This window comes from Aulonocara stuartgranti (genome assembly GCF_965226115.1).
Source record: "Aulonocara stuartgranti genome assembly, chromosome: 2".
NCBI lineage: Eukaryota > Metazoa > Chordata > Actinopteri > Cichliformes > Cichlidae > Aulonocara > Aulonocara stuartgranti.
In genome coordinates this window covers 36,835,018-36,856,436 of record NC_138940.1, presented here as the reverse complement: position 1 = coordinate 36,856,436, position 21,419 = coordinate 36,835,018, and the positions used below count along the sequence as shown (strand labels likewise).

General features: G+C 42.4%; 1 protein-coding gene across 6 annotated transcripts; it reads right to left on the bottom strand.

Moving 5' to 3' along the window:
• Positions 1 to 1,005: 1,005 nt before the first annotated feature.
• tmem255a (transmembrane protein 255A) lies at positions 1,006 to 20,557 on the bottom strand. 6 transcript variants are annotated; one of them, XM_082556090.1, is made up of 10 exons: positions 20,218 to 20,557; positions 13,506 to 13,648; positions 12,926 to 12,988; positions 7,834 to 7,923; positions 4,843 to 4,908; positions 4,609 to 4,694; positions 4,379 to 4,450; positions 3,888 to 4,056; positions 3,642 to 3,788; positions 1,006 to 3,410 (listed from the first exon to the last, which is right to left on the bottom strand). In XM_082556090.1, exons 1-10 carry the CDS (start codon positions 20,273 to 20,275, stop codon positions 3,267 to 3,269), a joined length of 1,038 nt encoding a protein of 345 aa, XP_082412216.1. In that variant the 5' UTR covers positions 20,276 to 20,557; the 3' UTR covers positions 1,006 to 3,266. The 6 variants fall into 6 exon arrangements, with proteins under 6 accessions (XP_082412216.1, XP_082412217.1, XP_082412221.1 ...); XM_082556091.1 differs by having other exon boundaries at positions 3,888 to 4,050; XM_082556095.1 differs by having other exon boundaries at positions 20,201 to 20,266.
• Between the last annotated feature and the right edge of the window lie 862 nt (positions 20,558 to 21,419).

Sequence of the window (21,419 nt, the reverse complement as noted above, 5' to 3'; positions counted from 1 at the left end):
AGCTCTAGCTGTCAGACAGATGGCCTTACATTAGAATACCACGCTGTACAGAGAAATTCATGGTTGATTCAATGACTGCAAGGTGCCCAGGTCCTGTGGCTGTAAGATGAGCTCAAGTCATCACTCCACCATCGGGCTTGACAGCTGTTATAAGGTCCTTGCACTGTCCTGGACTTTTAACATTTAGCATGCTAAATGAGGCCTGTCTGAGATGTAGCTCCGGGGTTTTTGCACTTTCTCTGAACATTGCATGCTCTGACCTTGGGGTAAATTTGCTGGGATGTCCACTCCTGGGGAGATTGTGGCGTTATGGTAACACTCATCTGAATGCTCCAGACCTGCAAGGTGCCAAAACCTCACCAGACTTGCTGATTATTTACTACTTACCCTCTTAATTTTGATGGAAGCATTAAGAGTGAGCTTAGTTTTTCAGTTTGTCACACACATTGTAAGACAAATCTTTTGAAGTGTTAACCATGTACAGCTGCTCTAGTTGCGTCTAACAACTATAAAGGTGGAACCGAGCGTAACGTCCGCTTTAGGAAGTTAAGTTCAGAGCACTGAATACAATTGATCAGTATGGGGGACGTGTGTACCAAATTAATAGCAAACCACTCAGCAGTTGTTCACAATGACCTAAACTCACAGTGACCTAAAAATGAAAAATTACAGGGGGTAATTTTATCCCCTGCAAACCACGAATACATAGCACCATAGTGCAAAAGATGTCAAACCTCCAGCATTAGTGTGTAAAACAACTGCTGGTTTCCTTTATCACGTCAGAAAATATACAATTACAGAAGTATGAAGCAGAAAAAAAATATAATCTGCCTCATATGTAGTAGAGGTGCTACCGGTGTTGTTTGACCTCTTGAAAATTTTACATCTTACTCCATGCACCTCAAAATAGGTGAAGCTGTGGCAGAAGTTCCTCCTTTGCTCCTGTGACCTACTGGAGAGGTAACCAACACCGAGTAGATAAAAAAAGAAACGGCACTATGTGAGTTACATAAAACAAGTTTTAATGACGCGACGAAGAAGAATGTGCAGTTTAAATTTGGAAAAGCCGTGATCAAAGCTGACAGTGACTGCTTTCTTGGACATTGACGAGGTTTCATATCAGCGAATCCAGCACTGACTGTTCACACTGAGCCTCACAAACTCCTGGGTCATTCCATAGAAAAAGAAAAACCAGAGTGAGGCTCCAACCTGAACCCCTTAAGAAGAGGATAGTTTAATGTGCACAATAACTTCAGGGGAAATGTTTCCTTTGTACTATAAAATGTTCAGATTAACGTACATGAGGGCAGGTCGAAAAACTGGCGCTTTTTAAGTGAACGAAAAATCGGATTAACGGGTGCTGAGCCACTAAAAACTCAACAACAAAAAAAATATATATACATGAATGTCAGCATATGTGTCATGTGCTGGGGATTTTGTTATGTGGGAAGGCTAATAGAGACTGAAAATGGCGTGCAGGCATGGAGGCTTATTGGTCATTGTATCTGCAAGCAGTCTGTCCTAGAAGATTAAATTAGATTTTATGAATCTGCCAATTCAATTATTTTAGTTGTGCATATTACAATAATCTATAAACATTTTAATGTGTATATTAATTGGTTACTGTATGCCACACGTTTCTATCTATAACCATTAACTGCTGAGTGTTTGGTTTTGTGTAAATGAATTCAACTAGACTTAAACTTGCAAACTGATTGCTATCGACCACAGGCTTTAATGATGGCCACACTCACATTTGTATTCTTAGATGGGCTTATTATTTCACTTCTTAAGTACTGGAGCTAACCAGGTGAAATTTCAGTACAGGATCCAAAGCTAAATTTACATTTTTGGTCTGATCTATTTCTTTATAATCAATATACCTAATCAGTATCATGTGATAGCTCCAGTCCAAATTGCACGCGAGGAACAGAAACAAGTGTTGTTGGTATCCTGGATGTTTTCTGAGAATTCGTTGGAGAAAACCTCAAAAATGCATTGTGGGTAACTTTTAAATGGTCATATCACTTTGTAGGATTTCAAACAGGTAATAGCTTATGAAACGTTTCATTTTTCCCTCCATTTAGTTCTCAGCCTCAGCCTCTAGCCGTGATTCCTTATGTTTGAAAACTGACATCTAGTGTTGTATAACACCTGTGAAGTTGCAGCCTTTGGTAGGTGTCTGATAATTTTAGATTCTGTCTAATCTACTGAAATGATCACGCTGGACCTTTTTTGCTTCTTGAAGATGGATTTCACTTATTTTTCTTTGTCTGCACAACAAACCCTCAGCGGATTCGGTGGATCAGGTTTGACTGATTTTATATGGAATGACCCTTCTGACACAAACGTGCTACTACTGCTACTTGACAAAGAGAGAGACACATATATGATGCTTACCTGCTTTGCTGCTGTTAGTGGAAACACAGTAAATGAGGTTTGGAGTGTAACTGGTATCTGATTATCCTCAACAACTACTGTAGGTACAATAGCTTATTTCTTCATTAATGCTGCTCTGCAAAGTTTGCCACACACTGATCAGGATATTCTTAAACATAACGTGAAGATTTGATAAATAGGAATCTTGGTCTGTTTGTATATGCTAGGCCTAACTGCATATTATACTGCTGCACATACATTATGAGCATGTAATACCTCCAGTTCTGCTAACTCTGCCTGTAATAATGCACAGGGACACTATTGACTGCTACAGAAACAAACGCCCGGGCCTACAATTTTTAAGTTTGGAATTATCTAGCTGATTCAGATTTTAAGAAATATGCCAAAGCTTTCACCTAGCTCAACGTCGACCTTGCACATGTAGCTGTACTCATCCTCCCAGTGAGGACGGGATCTCCATCTTGATGGAGGAAGCATTTACAGTTTCTGCAAAAGAGAGGTGAATGTAAAGCATGAGCTCTGTCGTTTTGTCCTTTTACAGAATACATCTAACACTGGAAGTCTGTTTACGTTGCATAAGGCAGATAGCTGTGTAAACAGTCCTGGCTTTGACCAGGTTGTCTCTCTCGATGTGCATGTGCACAAACACACACAGTGCAGGCCAGAAGAGTGTGAGCGGTGCCCGGGGAGACGAATGCTTTCTCCCTCGCCTTGGGCTGAAGTCAAAGTTAGTGTGCTCTGTGGCTCTCCTCCCCTTCCTCGCCTCTTTTTCTTCAACACTCTTCTGAAGGATTATGAAGAAAAGTCCAGAGGAACTGTGCAAACACCCGATGATGTTTCAGGTGTTTCCTTTTCTCGCAGCTGTCTTACGGGCTGTATGGTGGGGGCTTCTCATCTGGAAGGTTGTGAGGAGGGGAGTAGCGTGGAGGGATCATTGTAGGCCAGAGGTGGCTGGCTCCAGACTGGGAATCGTCTGACAGGCCTGAAGAGTCAGGGAACACATAGGAGCCCTGCGAATAAAGGAAAACATTTATTACAATATATATATGCTTTGAGCTATTGTATGCTGGCATCAAATGCGTGAGGACCATGAGATACTTTATATGGATCCAATTGGTAACCCTAGAAACAATCGTCATTAGATCCTACTAACACAAATTTCCTGATAAAGAGCTTGACTGTTGTCCATAAATAATTAGAAGCACACACTTCTCAACTGCACCTTTAAAGCAGCTGCATACCTGCAGGTCGTAGGCCGAGTACGGTGGCAGGCAGGGGGCGGTGTTGTAATATGGGTTGAGAGACGTGACGGGCGGGGGAATCTCTGAAGGGACTGGAGCTGTGATGGCCTCTGGTTCAGATGTGCTCTCTGAGGCAGGAGCAGGTGTCTGATGAAGCAACAGAGTGCATTGATGTAACAGTTAGAGAGCTGCGATTACAGAGAAGCGGCTACTGATAAATCTGACATGCTCGTTCAGTGCACGCACCATGTCTTTGAAGCCTCCCAGCACTGCTGCAGTAATGATGCCCAGGAAGAGGGCCACGATGTTGAGGATCGTAGCCGACCACAAGAGGTGGTAGAGGTGTATGACGTCCTGGCAGCTTTTCACATCTGTATATTCATGGTAGCCTCCCATTAACTCAACACGGCTAGGCCAGTGGGGTAAAACAGAGAGGGTGAAAGCTTATAGTCAAGCCAGAAAAATCACTGACAGTGTTTAGTAGTTTTTAAAGATGCACCTACATAAACAAGACACAGAAAAACAAAACTGGGGTTGATTTATGGTTATAAACATTCAGAGGTTGCTGCTGGAAAGCTGGGAGGAGACACGGACTGAGGTTGGTGACACACAAACATGCAGAGGAAATGACAACCTACAACACATTTCTATGATGTTTTCTTAAAAAATAAAATAAGACAAGACAAGACCGAGTTGATCAATACTGGGCATTAATAGCCTAGAAAAAAGGGACCTACTTCCAAATCATGGATGATTTCTTAAACTTTTTCAAAACATCTTTATTCTGAGGTCCCATAAGAGGATGTTCTCTGAAACAAAGGTTAAAAAAGAAAAGAAACATCCTGGTCTGATACAATCACTGCTGCAGTGCAAATTAAAATGACACAGGAGCGCACATCAAAATATAAACACTGCATAGCGAGTAGGCACAGGTTCTGAGGGTGCTCGACCCCCTCGGCATACTCACTTCCCGCAGTTGTAGAGTTCGCAGCAGTAGCAGGTGTTGCTCTTCACTCGCAGGTTACAGGATATGCCTGCTGTATGACATGGCACCTGAAGTGCAAAAATTAGCTTATGTCTCTTCTCGTTGAGCCTGCATGGATTATTCAGCCCCCCAACAATTCAAGCCTATACAAATAATGATCACACTGACAGACAGCATTTAATGGCTCATTGAATATGAGTTAAATGTCTTTCTTACATCATGCTCAGACGCCGTGTCACTGGTGTGATAAGCACAGCGGCCCGCGTACAGAGGCCTGAGGTCCTGCAGAAGAAACGGCATAAAAGAAAGAACTGATGAATATGAAAATGCTGGAATAGTCTTATTTTGTTTGCCAACTAAAATTAATAATAAAGTTTTATATTAGACCTGCTATGGACATTTCCAGCTCCATGTTGGGAAGTTAAAGAAAAGCAAAAAACAAAAAAAAAAAAAAGCTAATTTATCTAAGGGGCCTCAATTCATACACTCTGTGAAACAAGACTTTTCCATCCATTTAAACCAACTTTGTTCTGATTGGCTGCTTCTTGTAAGCAAAAGATTTGAAAAAGCAGGTGGGCGGGGATTAAGGATATCCTATCTCTTTTACATCATACAGCAACAAAGGGTAGAAAAAACTGTCAGAAACTGAGCTTCTACAGCCGTCTTCAGGCTCACAGGGATTACATACACATAAACAGACCATTTTATAAAAAACTTTGGGCCAGTTTAATATAACCAGCTACCATTTTAACAGGAGAGATTTTACATAATTCTGTCTTACATGTTTTAAAGCTTTATTTTGTAAAATTTGTCTTCTTTCAGCTGCTTCCTTTAGTGATCCCCACAGTAGCTTTGAGTTTATTCTTCTTCAGGTGGAGTTTTAAGTTACTGGTTACAATTTAGTCCTTGAGATTCAGTTAATGTCTACTTTCTATAAGTATTTTGCTTTAGGTGTTTTGTTTTTGTCTCATAGCTTTTATGAGCCTGCCCTGTGTTTCCTGGGTCCTGTTAAGTCTCTCTCAGTATAGGTGTTGTCATGTTTTGTTACTTCCTGTCTTATTTTGCCAGTCATCTCGTGGGCTCTATGTTCCTTTCCCCCCTCTGTGTCCCCTCTCCCTAAAAAACTCAAATATGGATTTTTTCACATTTTCTCACTTCTTTTTCACATTCTAGTACATGCTGCTTCTTCATTTGTTCCATGTTTCCTCTCTGGTCACCAAAGCTTGCACTTTTTCCTTTGTTTTGTCTTTTTTTTGTTTCTGGATAGTGACCCCAAATCTGCCTGACAGCATCATTTTGCCTTCATCTCTAGCATCCCCCTCTGTAACACAAACCCTTTGCATGTCCTCCTTACCTACATCCCACATGGAATGCTATATTAAGATGGACATCTGGTCTAAAATCTTTGCTAAATCAAACATGTGGACCATTTCTAGTGGGAATGCTTGAAAAGCATTCACAGTATTGTTCTTCTATTCTTTATTATTTTCTTTTCCGTACGTTTTTGGCATCTAACTCCTTCAAAACCATTCAACTTAGAAAAACCATTCAAACACCGTTAAATTCTCCTTTTTTGGACATTCTTCTTCTGTGTGAACGTCAGCTTTTAGCAGTTCAGCACTTTTGTTTTCAGGTTAAAAATTCATTTTTTTTCTTTATCTCCTTCAAACTTTTTAACTTAAAATTCATCAATTATTTCATTTCAGCTCATACATTCAGATTTAAGCGTTCACGCTGCAGTTTCTTCAGAAAATGCACAAAGGTAAAATCGTCAGGGTGAATTATCGCTACATGACCAGGCGTCCAAAAGTAACACTGCTTGGGTCAGTTTATTTTATGGCCCTGGGAAACATATATTTGGTCTGACTTTGTTTTTTACTGGGAAAGAAAAAATACTGGGGTCAAAAATAAATCTACTTTGAAAGTTTGACGAGGACAGCAAAATGTGATCAGGCCATATTGAGTTTTATGGTTTATTTACATAATTTTTCCCCTGTTCAAGTTATTTTAAAGTTTAAAAAAACAAAAACAACCCTGGAAGAATGACAGACGTTTCAGAGGAAACACTCAGCATACTTAAATATATACTAAGATTATGCTGAGATTATATCTGTAAACCCTCACTACTTTTATATTTAATTACTAACAACTATGTCCCTACTCATTATTACAGTTTAATAATAAAAACACACATACCAGCAAACATTTTATATGAGGTGTCTCCTTGGGGACCAGTGCAACACTACTAGCACTCTGATCCAGGTGCGTTTATTTGAATTTCTTTTTAGAAAACAGGAGAAAGTTGCAAGAAGGTGAGAACTGAAGACTGCTCTCATCAATCACAAGTGATGATCCTTCAAGTGAATGTCGGGTCAAACAGCCGACGTTAACTCTCAGGCCAAGTTTGAAGTTGTGACTGCACGTGCAAATACAGAAAACAGCCAACCAGCCACTTGATGACACTGTGTAGCATACTCTGGATCGTTCAGTATACGCTACGATAAAAAGGAGCTTTTATGTATTACCAAATCAATAAGAATAAAACTGACCTCACTGTTCTCTGATGCAAACAAGAGCCTTTTTGAGCAAGCACTTCAGATGAAAATCATTAATATCACAAATAACACTGACATTCAATCAGCTGTAAAAATCAAGACTGTGCTTTCACTTTCTGTGTCCTCAAAGAACAAAAAATGAACGTGTGGTTTAAAACTGCTACCAAATATAGCAAAAATAGATAAGTTTAACGACCATGCTCCTCAATTAATGCTCCTAAATTCACTTGATTCAACAGTGCGCCTCTTCAGAGTCTAGTGTACCAAATGCTGTTTGAAAGGAAAATGTTCCACTTCACTGACGCCATTAGTGGCGAACGAAAACCTGCTAATGGGAATCTCCCTTTTCACACTGCCCTAACTTACTTCAGCATAATTGTTTTAAGAATGCATTAGTGGTTACTTGTTGTTTTCTGTGCTTTGCATCATGGAGAATAACAGTCTTCTACCACAAAATAAATCATCTTGTGAGACACCCTTCTGTCTCACAAGAAGGGTGTGGCAGCTACCCCAGCCTGAAAGATGTGAGCAGGACGTCGAGGAGGGGATGCGTCTAATGTAGCCTGGCGCCCAATAAGAAGCCCGTTATTAGTGTGTAATTAGAATGATCTAAATTTACAGGATAAGTTAAATAAGCTTTTGTGATACTTACAATGTGCCTCGCTGCAAATACTCCATCGACGATGGCACAGCAGAAGGCAGCCACCACTCCAAAGCTGATGAAGACAATGGATGCCACTAACTGTGGAAGAAGATGGAGAGGCCCGAGCTTCATATTTGGGTTTTCAATAGAAGGGTAAATCTTAACATAAACGTGCATCATTCTCATTTTCTTTTCTCACCAGTGGCCTTAAACCAGCTGAAATTGCAGTACACTCATGTATATCAGTGTGCAGAAGTACAGTTCAGATCCAGTTAGTGGAAACATCTAGCACTCGCAGTGCAACCCTTTACCTAAACCCATCCACAGACCTCTTCTCTTTTCAGTCTTCGGTGAAACACAGCCAGTATTCGGTTACACATCACCCCACTCCTCTGGAGCCGCCCCACCACAGAGGAGGGAGGGAGTGTGAAGTGACACCACAGACTGAGCAGCTTGAGGTACAGTTTCCACAATCAGATCTGAGTCCAGATTGAAAGGCTGAAGCTCCTCTGACCTTTTAAAAGTGGACGTGGTTGTTCTTGGAGATTACTAAAGTAGCTTTTCATGAGTCAAAGTTCAAACTAATCTCTTGTGTACCTTGTGCAGAAACTCTGAAGTCCCCCCACCCCTCTTTTTTTATGCTGCCTATTCTCTGATTGGCTGCCCCTCACACACAGAAGGTGGGCAGACCTCCTGTGCTCACACCCAGAGCTGTATCCCTGAGATCACCATACTAAGGGGAAGCCTTCTTTCTTTTATAATCATAAAAATCCAATAGTAGAAAAAAAGGGAACTAAATGTTGAGAGCAAACTGAAGCCTGAGCGTTTAGCTCACATGCACCACTTATGTGACCTCATTATCTATCACTTTGTGGAATTGACCAATATGTAGAGTACGTAAACAGCCTCGTCTCATAGCAGAATGTGAAATACACAGGAAAAAGCCATCGATTTGTTAATGAATATGAAATGTTACATTTTTGTCCACACTCTTCAGAGGGGAAGTGTCAACATGGCAGCCAAAAAAATTGTGTTCAGGAACACGGTAAGAAGGATGGACAATTTATGTCTGCAGAAACATGGATGAGTAGGTCAGCTGTTATCACAAACTGCTATGAGACTGTCTTGTTATATATGTCAGAGAGTAAAAAAAGGATGATTGGTCAGCTTTAACAATCACATTTAAAAACCACCAAAGAGTTAATGTTTTTAGTAGCATTTGTGTGCGTGTCATTCTGTCTGTAAGCATGATAGCTGGAAAAGTTTTGAATGAATTCTCATAATGAAAATTTAAATAAGATTTGGCTTACAGCCACCAAATTCTTCAAGGACAACTTAATGATGTATTGGTTGAAAACTGACAAAAAGCCTCAGTAACTTAGAAACTATGTCTCAGGTGTGTATTCTCAACATATAGAAAGAACCACATAAATGGTCACTTTCAAACTGTCCTTTAAGGTCAGTAAAAACAATCTGAAAAAAAGTCTGTGAAGGTCCTCAATCATCCAGGCCATCGTAGTCTAAGGAGCTTGGAAAGAAAAGCGTCTGGACTTCTTTAAGTTGCTTGAAGACGTTTCACCTCTCATCCGAGAAGCTTCTTCAGTTCTAAGGTCAAATGGGGTTAAGGCATCTGGGGAGGGAACTCAAAACTGGATTATAGATGGCAGACAGTTGGTGTCGTAAGCCCCGCCTCTGTTCAAAGATGGTCGCTCACAGTGGACATAGATGGCTTCTTTCACTCCTCTTTCAAACCATCTGTCCTCTCTGTCCAAAATGTGAACATTGGCATCCTCGAAAGAGTGACCTTTGACCTTTAGATGCAGATGAACTGCTGAGTCTTGTCCTGTGGAGGTGGCTCTTCTATGTTGTGCCATGCGCTAAGGAATTCGCATGATAAGGTGGGGCCAGGTTTCACAATGAGCTCACCCGAAACTCTGGCTGATTGGGACCCACACCCAGTTTCCCACCTTGGCTCAGGCGATTAGAGGATCATCAGGGGGTCCTTTTGTCCCTCTGTGGGGGGAAACTCCCACTAGGTTTAAATCTGGGACTCTCCACCATTTGACCTTAGAACTGAAGAAGCTTCTCGGATGAGAGGTGAAACGTCTTCAAGCAACTTAAAGAAGTCCAGACGCTTTTCTTTGCAAGCTCCTTTGAATCTGAAAAATTTTTTGTCTTTTTGTAATTTTTTTGGTTTCTTTTGCTATTTGATGCCTCAAAGTTACAGCTGAAGAAATGACACTGGGGCTTATTAGACCTGACAAAACTCAGTTAAAGACAGAAAATTAAAGACATCTAAAAAGAATTCTGACCTATGTCTTTAAATTGTAGTTTGAGTGCTGTACTTTGAGGAAGTTTGTTATTGCATTTGTACATGTGGACATTGCATTCTTTTTGGGAATCATCTGATGGTGTTGGATATCGGTCTCACACTGCAGCTATATGTATACGAATAAGGAACATGCCCTTACTGAAGTCTGCTTCTTCACAGGTCATATCACAACGACTGATCGGAAGGTTTTTAAATGAACACTTAATACTTCACATATTTCTCACTGTGAGTATCAGTAATTAGTGCTTTACTTTTCTACTCAGACGTCACTTTACAGCCCCAATGAAACGTGTCAGCCAAGCAGTGAAGCTGCTCTATATACTGCAAGTGTCGCTGGAAATTTGACCCATTTTGATATGTCACCACAGACTCTGTGATATTTTTATAATTATTTTAGCAGGTCAGTTCAGTCAGGACAACCGTGGTCAAAAGACGACTGTTTTTCCATCTGCAGTTATTTATATTTGACCTCTCTGCCCTTCCCACATGCATACATGGACAGCGTAAGGCACAGACAAGACCAGGCATCAGTGAAAACAGATACTGTGCTGGTTAAAATCAGGCACACAATAAAAGAACGAGCTGAGGTAGAGGTGCGTTGCAAAGTGGCTGGCAGTGCACAGCAACTGTGGGAAGGTTAAAGCAGCTTAAATAGTGTGCTCTATATGGGATTTGCCAATTGAATGCATAAAAAGATATCAGCTTAGGCACCAGCTGTTGTGGGCCGGCGATGTCAAGACTGCGGCTGAGTTTGACTTTGCGGCCTCCCCGAACAAACACTATACTCCCTTTAAAAGGGTAACCCTACAAACAAAATTTGTTTGGGGCTATGTAGTAGTAGTTATAAGTCTGCTTAACATTTCAAATTCTGTAATACTAATGTGGGAATCTAAGCCTAGAGCCCCTCTCATAGCAGCTGTCTAGGATATACTTTCCTCTTGCAACATGGGCGATAGAGTATGCTCGCTAAGTGGTTAAAAAAATACATCGGATGAGTTCCTCTCTTTCTCAGCCCCTTAGGCTACGTTCACACTGCAGGCGAAAGTGCATCAAATCAGACATTTTTGACCCTATGCGACCCGATGCATATCCGAGGCATATATGCATATCTGATCATGGTCTGACAGTGTGAACGGCACAAATCCAATATTTTCAAATCCGATCTGGGTCACTTTCGTATGTGGTACTGAATCCGATACATATCCGATGTTTTAGAAAGCGACTGCTGTTTGATGGTCATGTTGCATTAAATCTGTCTTTTACGTCACTGACACAAGACAGACGCCAATTATCAGCACCGTAGAAGACATCGTGAACGCTTCCTGGCCATCCAGTGTAGATGTCAGTGAAACTGTTGGGAAGACAACGTTGGAGAAACGTGAACATTTTATTTGTACTGTATAATCAGCAGATTCTGACAGAAATCTGCAACTATCCTTTGAAGCACCGCTCCTCTAAAACAGCAATAAGGATCATTATTAGGCCAAATGTAAATAACAAAATAACTTTATAACTTAAAGCAAAATTGGGAAATGTAAAGTCCGAAATAAGTCTTTATATTAAGGCCATCAGTCAAACATACTGTTTGCTCTGGGTCTAAACAGAGCGCGTTGTGTGACGTCTTCTTCGTTTGTGCAAGCGGGGCGCTTTGAGGTTCACACTAGAGCGCGTTTGCTGTCGCATTTTATTTGGAGTGTGAACAAGCAGACAAAAAATTGGATTTGATCAAAAAATCGAAATTGAGCATTAAGACCTGCAGTGTGAACGTAGCCTTAGTTGCAGTGAAAGGACTGCGCACCAGTGCACAAAGAGAACAAATTTGGTGTTGAAGAACTTGACTAGCCTACACAGAGTCCTGACCTCAAACAGACCTTATGGATGAATTAATCAGTCTGACCTCACAAATGTACTTCTGGACGAATGGTAAAAAAATTCCCATAAATGCTCCTAAACCTTGTGGAAAGTCTTCCCAGAAGAGTTGAAGCTGTTAAAGCTGCAAAGGGTGACATCATATTAACTCTATGGATCAAGAACGGGATGTCACTCAAGTTCATGCGTGTGAAGCCAGACACGCAAATGCTTTTGGCAACATACTGTAGCTGAACTCAGTAACCTCGCTCTACGAACCGAGAGGAAGCTTGGACCACAAGCAGCTCCTCGTGCACCCACCATGACAGTTAAAATAAACAGAATAAAAGCAGTGCATGAATGTAGACAACTAATACCAGTGCAGTTACAACGTCACTAACTAGTCACGCTATAAATAATGTCAGCGCATGTTCTGTGTAATGAGATTTTATGGTGGTAAACAAGAGTGTGGTGTAATGTGCCAGGGCTCATTCAACACACACGCCTGCTGACTGGAACTCCAGGCATCTAAATGCTGTTGCATGATGGGAAAAAGTGTCACGACACAAACACATTCTTAACTCCAGCTCTGACAGAGCCTGCCCGGCTCCTCCCACCTGCTCCGCTCATCTGAAGTTTCCTTCCCCACATTCCTGCACGGACATCTGTCTTCCTCCACTTACACCCTATTTCTATTTCAGGCTGCGTAACCCCGACCCCGAAATTCAGGATAGTTTGTCCGATACTCAACACATGAAGCTCCTCGGGATGAATGGGACTGCAGCTCCCATAATCAAACTGCTTTGTCTGCTGCAGGGTAACTGGGACTAATATTCAGTTTAATATCAGTGATGTTGAGATGAGGTGACACGAAGCACTGAAAGAGATCTCAGTGCACAGAGGTAATATAAATCCTCTTACCATCTGCCTCTTGTTCTCTATCAAATGAGCGCCGATAATTCCCAGAAAAGAGCCAAAGCCCAGCTGAAAGGAGAGAAAACAGCTGTTAGGGCATTTATCTAGCTTTGATTTCAGAATCTTGATTGCACAGTGCAAGCTCAGCACAAGTCTGATATATCAAGTATTAATAATACTTATCATAATCGTACAGTTGTTGTGATTTCTCTTTATCTTATGATGCTCGCTTTGTAAGTAAATTCCAATATGTTTTATTAATTTATCAATCGGACTAACGTGGCGTAACCTACTCTACAGTAACCATTTATGTAAGCGAGAATGCTAAAAGCCAAGTACTGTGACGAACAGGTTTAGAGATTGAAACATATTACCTCATTCAGTGGATAATGACAGTGATGCTAAATAATAAATGTGGGTAATATTTACAGCTCAAAGACCTTCGGTGATGAGGTTTATCAGGGCTAGTGAGCAGTGGCGAGTGTGCTGGAAGCACAGCGACTTCACTTATCATGCAGCCTAAGAGAGAACAGGCCTGCTGGGCCGCGTCTGTCGATGGTAGGCGCCGGTGCGAATGTGTACTCACAATGACTCCTGAGTAGTAGCCGCCCACCGTGATGTTCTGTGTCCTGGTAGTCGCTGCCAGGCCGAAGATGAGGATGAGCACAGACACAATGAGCAGCATCACCGTCACAATTATGGATTTCCTCTTTCTTCTCTTAAAGGATCCTAGAAGAAATAAGTAAACATGAACACTGGCACAAGCAGTAAAGAGATTCAGGCATTTGCTTCAGCTCTCATATGGTCCTGCCACAGCATTTCATGCAGGTTCAGGTCTGGACTTTGAATAAGCCATTGTAACACCTTGATTCTTTTCTTTTTTAGACGTTCGTTTGTAGATTTGCTGCTGTTCTTGGATCACAGTCCTGTTGCATGACCCGGTTTCAGCCATGCTTTAGCTATCAGACTGACGCCTTCACATTTGACTCTAAAATACTTTGGTATCCAGGGGAGTTCATGGTGGACTCACCAACCCTCCACCACTTTGCCTGACAGCTGGTATGAGGCGTTTTTGCTGGTATGCTGTGTTTGGGTTTCTCTAGTGTGGCACAGCGGGTAATGGCCAAACACTCTGGTCTCTGTCAGAAGTCTTGTGGTTTGTTCAGATGCAACTTTGCAAACCTAAGCCATGCTTTCATGTGGCTTAAGGTGAGAAGAGCCTTTCTTACTCTGCTAAATTAACTACATTGTCCTGTACTGCATAGCCATTTCTGGAAATGTAAATCTTTTTAGTTTATAGCCTACATAGTTTTTTTCTTCACAGACTAAGAATTAAAACTACCTGCTCCTGATGCCAGCATCTGAAAAGTATTCAATTTGATACACAAAGGCCATCAGTTCTACTCAAACATAACAATTTGAAACAGTAAATATTCCGTTTCAGAGAAAACAAGGACACAGCTTTCAAGGAACAACAGCTGAAGCAACACATTTCTTCATCCATTCTGGCAAAATGACTACTTTACCCAATGTCGGAGGGATTCATCCCTTTTAGCAGCAATGACTTATTCAGTGACTTAAAAGAAATTTGATAGAATTACCTCCTTAACTTGCAGGTTTTCTGTATATTTTTGTGAATCATCAAATAAGCGCTGATAATTCTGAACGAGAACTTTGCAAATGTTTTGAGATAATGGGTGAAAGCAATTGAGAAAAACCACAAAGGGACTCGTGACTGTTCCTTAGTATTCTGCCGCCCTCGCTTTGACCATTAGTGGGCACTTCTGTTGATGTGTCTCTGAGGAAGTGATAAAACCTGAAGTATCTGAAGAGCTGCTGCATGTGTGAATGTTTGAAATATTCACAGGGACCTGACTGAGTTTCAATTTAGCCCAGTTAATGATTCAATTCTTACCTAAAAATTAGGAAAAATTTACTACTATGGTTAAAAAAGATTTTTTCTTAACGTCAGCACCTACAAGTGATATGTTCAGATTCTTGTCTCCACTCACTCCACCCTGCCTGCGGTCTCTTCTTCACCTCTCTCGTGCACGGTCCATTGATTTAGCTGGTTGATGTCAGGTATTTAAACTTGTCACTTTCACTACCCTTACTCTTTGCAGTGTGACTGAAACCCCTGTCTCCTTCTCATTCACACACATCTGTTCTGTCTTGCTTCTACTGGCTTTCATTCCTCTTCTCTCCAGGGCATACCTCCACTCTCCAGGCTCTCTTCCGCCTGCTCCTTATTCTCACTACAGATCACAATGTTGTCTGAAAACATCATAGTCCATGGAGACGCCTGCATGTCCATCATCACTGCAAACAAGAAGGGGTTTAGAGCCAAGGCCTACTTTGACTCAATCGAAGCACCACCCTCACATACGTCTCTGCGACTCCTGACTTCCTTCTTCAGTACCACAGTTCCTCTCTTAGCACCCCATCATATGCTTTCTCTAGACCCACAAAGACACAGTGCAACAATTGTTAAAACACTGCATCTGCAGTGCTCGTTCTCAGCACAAAGCCATACTGAAGATCACTGAAGATTATCACCTCTATGATCACTGCAGCTCTGCACATCACTTTTGTTCTTAAAAATCTATTTCTCTGGCATATTCTCACTCTCCAAGATTGGTTAGCACATTTCCATCTCTATCCTTAACCACCTGAACCTGCTGCGCATTCTTATCAGCTCAAGCTCTCAGCCTAGCCAAATCATTCCTTCCTTAGTGTTCTGCCTCTCATAAACTCACTATAAGCCTTTTCCCATACTCCCATCTACTTTCTTCATCTCCTTGACTTTTCAAACCTCTTCCTACAAATACTGTCTTATACTTCCTGATTCCACGATCGAATCTCCTAGTTCTCGTTCATCTGTTTAGAGGATACACCAGACACTTCCTTGGCAGGTTCGCACGCCACTGAAGCTGCTCTCTGTCTAAACTCTTGCCTGAACTCTGCACAACATTCAACAAATGAAAGTTAAACCTCTAAATGCAAATAAAAAACAGTGACAGGATCCAGTTCACCCAATATGGACTCAGCCAAAATGGAAAACTGTCCTGTGGTCCATCCAATCAAAATAAAGCTTAGACCCTGTATCCGCTGGACTGAAGAGGAGCGGGACCAGCCCACTTATTATTGGTAAAAGTTCAAATGCTATCATGTGTTAATGTGCCGTTAATGCTGAGCAATATCTACAAATTTCAGAGCAACAAATGACATCTATAAAAGTGATTTGCTTTTTTCAGTGAAGGACAGGGCCAAAGCACGTTCTACACGTATTCCAACAGGGTGGATCAATAAAGAGCTTGAGCACCTGCAGCATTGAAGAGATGACCATAAACTATAAATAATATGTACATCAATGTGCCAAAGATCAGCCTTCAACGGTCAAATACTCTAAGGTGATATTCCTTTAATTTGCTAAAGCCAAACCTCATCAATGTAAGAAAGGAGAATGGCAGAGAGAGGCAGTGGCTGGTAAGTTAAGATGCAGTCTTCAATATCTACTCTCGTGCATTTGTTTCAGTCTGTGGTTGCACAAAACCGCTCTTTCTATATCCTCGGTGATTTATTCTGTGGTCACAGCCCATTTTAGATTAAGCCGAGTCACTTCCACACTCAGTTTTATCAATACATGAACATGTCAAGGTCAAGTCTGCTGCTGAATACTGATGCTCCAACCTGGAGATAAACAAGAAAGCACACTGAGCTTGTGTGACTAAAACATATGGCTACAGTTCATTTCTGTCTCCATGGTGCCTGCGTAGAGAAGGACGCGGCCTCTGAGATTAATGAGCCAGAAATACATGTGTGAGTTTGCAGAGCTTAGAGTTAAAATAACAGTTCTACTGTGAGAAAACTACTTTTCCAGCAGGCAACAGAAGGAGTGAAATGACCATGAGAAACTTGGTGCTGCCATCAGAACAGTTCACCCAGCACAAGTGTTACACCCCGGCCTAGGCAACCGGGGTGCAACGCAGGAAAATAAAAGGAAAATAAAAATAATCCCAAAACGAGATTTAAAGCAAAATACCACATTTATTTACATCACCAAACACCAGACGTCAAACTATTTACAACGGGGGGGAAGATCGCGACCATGACACACTGAAACACAAGGCTTAAATACATAGAAGGGCAATCAGGGAATGGACAACAGGAGGGAAACACAGCTGGGGCAAATTAGACCTGACGAGACAGGGAAACGTAAACTGAAAACACTAAGATAACACAGACTTTCAAAGTAAAACAGGAAACACATAACAGTCACGCCAAAAGCAACACACCGACAACACCAAAACGTAACAGTTCCCCCCACCCAAAAATCAAACATTTAACACCAAGTGAAAAGTTTGATCCAGACAGACGAAGCCGATGAAGGCTGGAGCGGTCCCACTGACCCTCCAGCAGACGACGAAGGCTGGAGCAGTCCCACGGACCCTCCAGCGAAGGCGGATGAAGGCTGGAGCGGTCCCACGGACCCTCCAGCGACGACAAAGGCTGGGGCGGTCCCACGGACCCTCCCCTCAGCGAAGGCAGACGAAGCTGATGAAGGCTGGAGCGGTCCCACTGACCCTCCAGCAGACGACGAAGGCTGGAGCGGTCCCACGGACCCTCCAGCGAAGGCGGATGAAGGCTGGAGCGGTCCCACGGACCCTCCAGCGACGACAAAGGCTGGGGCGGTCCCACGGACCCTCCCCCCAGCGAAGGCGGATGAAGGCAGACGAAGCTGATGGAGGCTGGAGCGGTCCCACGGACCCTCCAGCAGACGACGAAGGCTGGTGCGGTCCCCCGGACCCTCCAGCAGAGGCGGATGAAGGCTGGAGCGGTCCCTCGGACGCTCCAGCGAAGGCGGATGGCTGAAGCGAAGGCAGACGAAGCTGATGACGGCTGGAGCGGCCCCACCGACCCTCCAGCGGACGACGAAGGCTGGAGCGGTCCCACGGACCATCCAGCGAAGGCGGATGAAGGCTGGAGCGGTCCCTCGGACGCTCCAGCGAAGGCGGATGAGCAGCCCACCAGCTGCACACACGGACACGCAGCCCACCAGCTGCACACACGGACACGCAGCCCACCAGCTGCACACACGGACACGCAGCCCACCAGCTGCACACACGGACACGCAGCCCACCAGCTGCACACACGGACACGCAGCCCACCAGCTGCAGAAGGCTGGAGCGGTCCCTCGGATCCTCCAGCGAAGACAGAAGGCCGAAGCTGTCCCTCCTTCGGACCCTCCAGCGATCCCGGACGAGCCCCCATATGTTACACCCCGGCCTAGGCAACCGGGGTGCAACGCAGGAAAATAAAAATAAGGAAAATAAAAATAATCCCAAAACGAGATTTAAAGCAAAATACCACATTTATTTACATCACCAAACACCAGACGTCAAACTATTTACAACGGGGGGGAAGATCGCGACCATGACACACTGAAACACAAGGCTTAAATACATAGAAGGGCAATCAGGGAATGGACAACAGGAGGGAAACACAGCTGGGGCAAATTAGACCTGACGAGACAGGGAAACGTAAACTGAAAACACTAAGATAACACAGACTTTCAAAGTAAAACAGGAAACACATAACAGTCACGCCAAAAGCAACACACCGACAACACCAAAACGTAACAACAAGATTAACATGTTACCATTCAGCTGGTGCTAGGGTGAGGCCTGGGTTTTGCTGCTGACACATGATAAAATGGCACAGTTTCAGAAACTAGAAGATGTTACCTTTAAAATGAGAAAACTCAGCATCACAATTTTTCTGCTTTTTCTCTTTTTTGGGGGAAAAAACCCAAACAGTTTTTAAAGAGACTCTTAAACAGTTTAGAAAAAGGATGCATAGATGGAGTTCCAAAGAGGCTGGAACTCTGAGGGTTTTATTCCTGAATGTAGCTGAAGAAAAAAGAAGAGGATTGATAACTAAACTGGACTTTAGTTGTTGTTTTATTAAACTTTTACCACATTTAAAACCGACTAGGCTGATATTTTTTGTTTCTTGTCAAACTGATACTTTTAATTGGACTCATTTGCACAAACACACGGGACACAAAAAGGCTGCGGCAGAGATCATATAATTACCATTAAATTTCAATCATTAAATGTTTACAATCGAAAGGATTAAAAATTAATAAAAGAAAAAAATAGATTAATACATAAAGTCAGTCTAACTTTATCAGGCCAGGTTTTGATCTAGCACAGTTTTTCTACTGATCATTAGCTTGTGGAGGGAAATTGTATGGTGGCTACCAAATACCAAAAGAAATCCAGTGAATCACCAGAAGAACAGAAATGGATTTAAAGGTTTGGGTGGGCCACAGAAGATTTTCAAATTAAAAGTGATACATGGTGCTAGTTTTTGAATGGCAGATCTAATATAAATGATTCAAGGTTTATTTAATTTAACTTAAAATTCTGTATAAAAAAGCCAAAAGTAACAAGAAAATGGAAAATTTTCTGTTAACTAAGGAGAAACGTTTAGGTAGCTTAAGCATACTTTACGTTATTATTGAGGTAGGATTATGCCTTTTTTTTTTTTACTTATGTAGTCTCATTTGAAACTTTAAATGCTTGTTTTTGTATTAAATAAATGTTTCATAAACTCTTCACTTTCTATTTATTTCTGATCAAATGTCTTTGAGTAAGGTGCCACTTTATGAAACAATGTCCTAGAAACGCCCCTGCCCAACATGCCTTACAGGGATTTCAAAAAACAAACAAACCAAACAAACAAACTCCAAGGCAAACTTCTATTGTTTGAATAATCAACGATGTGCTGCCATCTGATGAGAATTACCCGCATTGCCAAATATATTCCCGCGACTTTTTTTCTCGCGGTATTTGATCGTTTAATCGATTTATTTTTCATGGTAGCTGCCCGGCATCCAGCTGACAAAGAAAGAGAGAAGAAGAACACGAAGAAGAAATGGGTGTGCGGCAGCCAGCAGCCATCGGAGCCAAACCTCCAGGCTGCTCTGGTTACTCAGCGCCGCCGCACCTGCAGTGACGCGCTGCGGCCTGGGAGAGGAAAAAATAGTCTGCCCGGTGATGCAACGAGTGTTTCAGGCTGCTTTTAAAAGACATGAGAGAAAATCATAAAACGATTTCATTTCTCTCATCCGATGTAAATAACAGGTGTGGATGAGCATTTTAAGGCTCACCTGGGTGTTACGGAAGAGGTAAAAGACGCATGAGAAAATCCCCGCAGTGTAAGTCAGTTTAACGGGTTTTAATTGACAGAAAAACCTGCTGCAGACACGCCGCTGACCTTGCTCGCACACCTACCAATGCTCGTCTCTGAGAGGGTCAGACCGCTGGATTGGAGGCTCTGAGGAGGGGGCATGCTGGCTGGAGGACGTTTTACCGAAGTCCAATCCTCTTCCAAATAAAAATAAATAAATAAATATATATAACTATTAAACAATCACGACTCAGTGCTGGGTGATGTAAATCTGAGGGCTAACGGTGGACGAGCTGGGGCATTCTCTGACGAGCTGTCCTCCGTCCCGCTGAAGCCCGGGCCCGTCTCATTTACATCCCCGCGGCTGCGGAGACCTCGCTCGGCGTCCGTCCTCTCGCCGTGTCGGTGTCGGACAGCAGGTCGCTGGTGCTGCTGCTGGTTGTATGTGCGCATGTCACACACACACACACACACACACACACACACACACACACACACACACACACACACACACACACACCGAAAAGCAGCTACTCTGGATGCCGTTACTATTTAAATAGTAATATTCGTTACTTTGCGTTACACTCGCAAACCGGTTAGCGTGGATCTGTTTTGCTTACCAGCTGCTGCTAGTTTATTTGCTGAAATATATAAACTGATATCAAGAGGAGCAACTACAAGCCTCAGGGCAACTTAAATTAAAAATCTGTCTAATTGAACCTTTCAGATTAAGACTGAAGTTTCAAAAATGATGTTGATTTAATAGAAATTACAAATAAATAGGAGGTATGAGAGTGAATTAACGAAGAAGCTTCTCGGATGAAGGTGAAACGTCTTCAAGCAACTCAAAGAAGTCCAGACGCTTTTCTTTCCAAGCTCCTTAGACAGTGAATTATCACCGAAAACAGGGATTAAACATCCTACTGAGCGCCTGTTTTGTGACAAATTGAGTTTAAAAGGGTTTTAAATCTTTTTTTAAATTTTGTTTGATATTACGAAGATTTAAATTCACACTTCTAGAGAAGCTCATAAAAAAGTATCACCTTGGTGTTTAGTGAGCCTCAGGACGCGCAGCGAGCGCCACCAACCGTCACAACTACAGCGTTGCGTTCAAGAACTGCGAGACGTTCTGGGAAACTGTTAATCATTTATTCACAGGGATGCTTTTGAGTGCATGTCGAAATGTGAGGAAATCTCAGAAGTATCATGAACAGGAGCTGTTTTTCTTCTAGTGTGGCGGGTTGGAGGAACAGCTGAAAGAGGACTGGAAGAAAGACCAACTTAAAAAAAGCCACCTGGGAATTCC

Bases quoted from the DNA above. Each gene is read 5' to 3' on its own strand.
- tmem255a (XM_082556090.1), bottom strand. From the start codon at position 20,275: ATGCCCCCTCCTCAGAGCCTCCAATCCAGCGGTCTGACCCTCTCAGAG. The intron at 12,989-13,505 runs GTGAGTACACAT...CTCTCCTTTCAG, and splicing joins GCTACTACTCAGGAGTCATT to CTGGGCTTTGGCTCTTTTCT. The intron at 3,789-3,887 runs GTGCGTGCACTG...TTGCTTCATCAG, and splicing joins TGGGAGGCTTCAAAGACATG to ACACCTGCTCCTGCCTCAGA.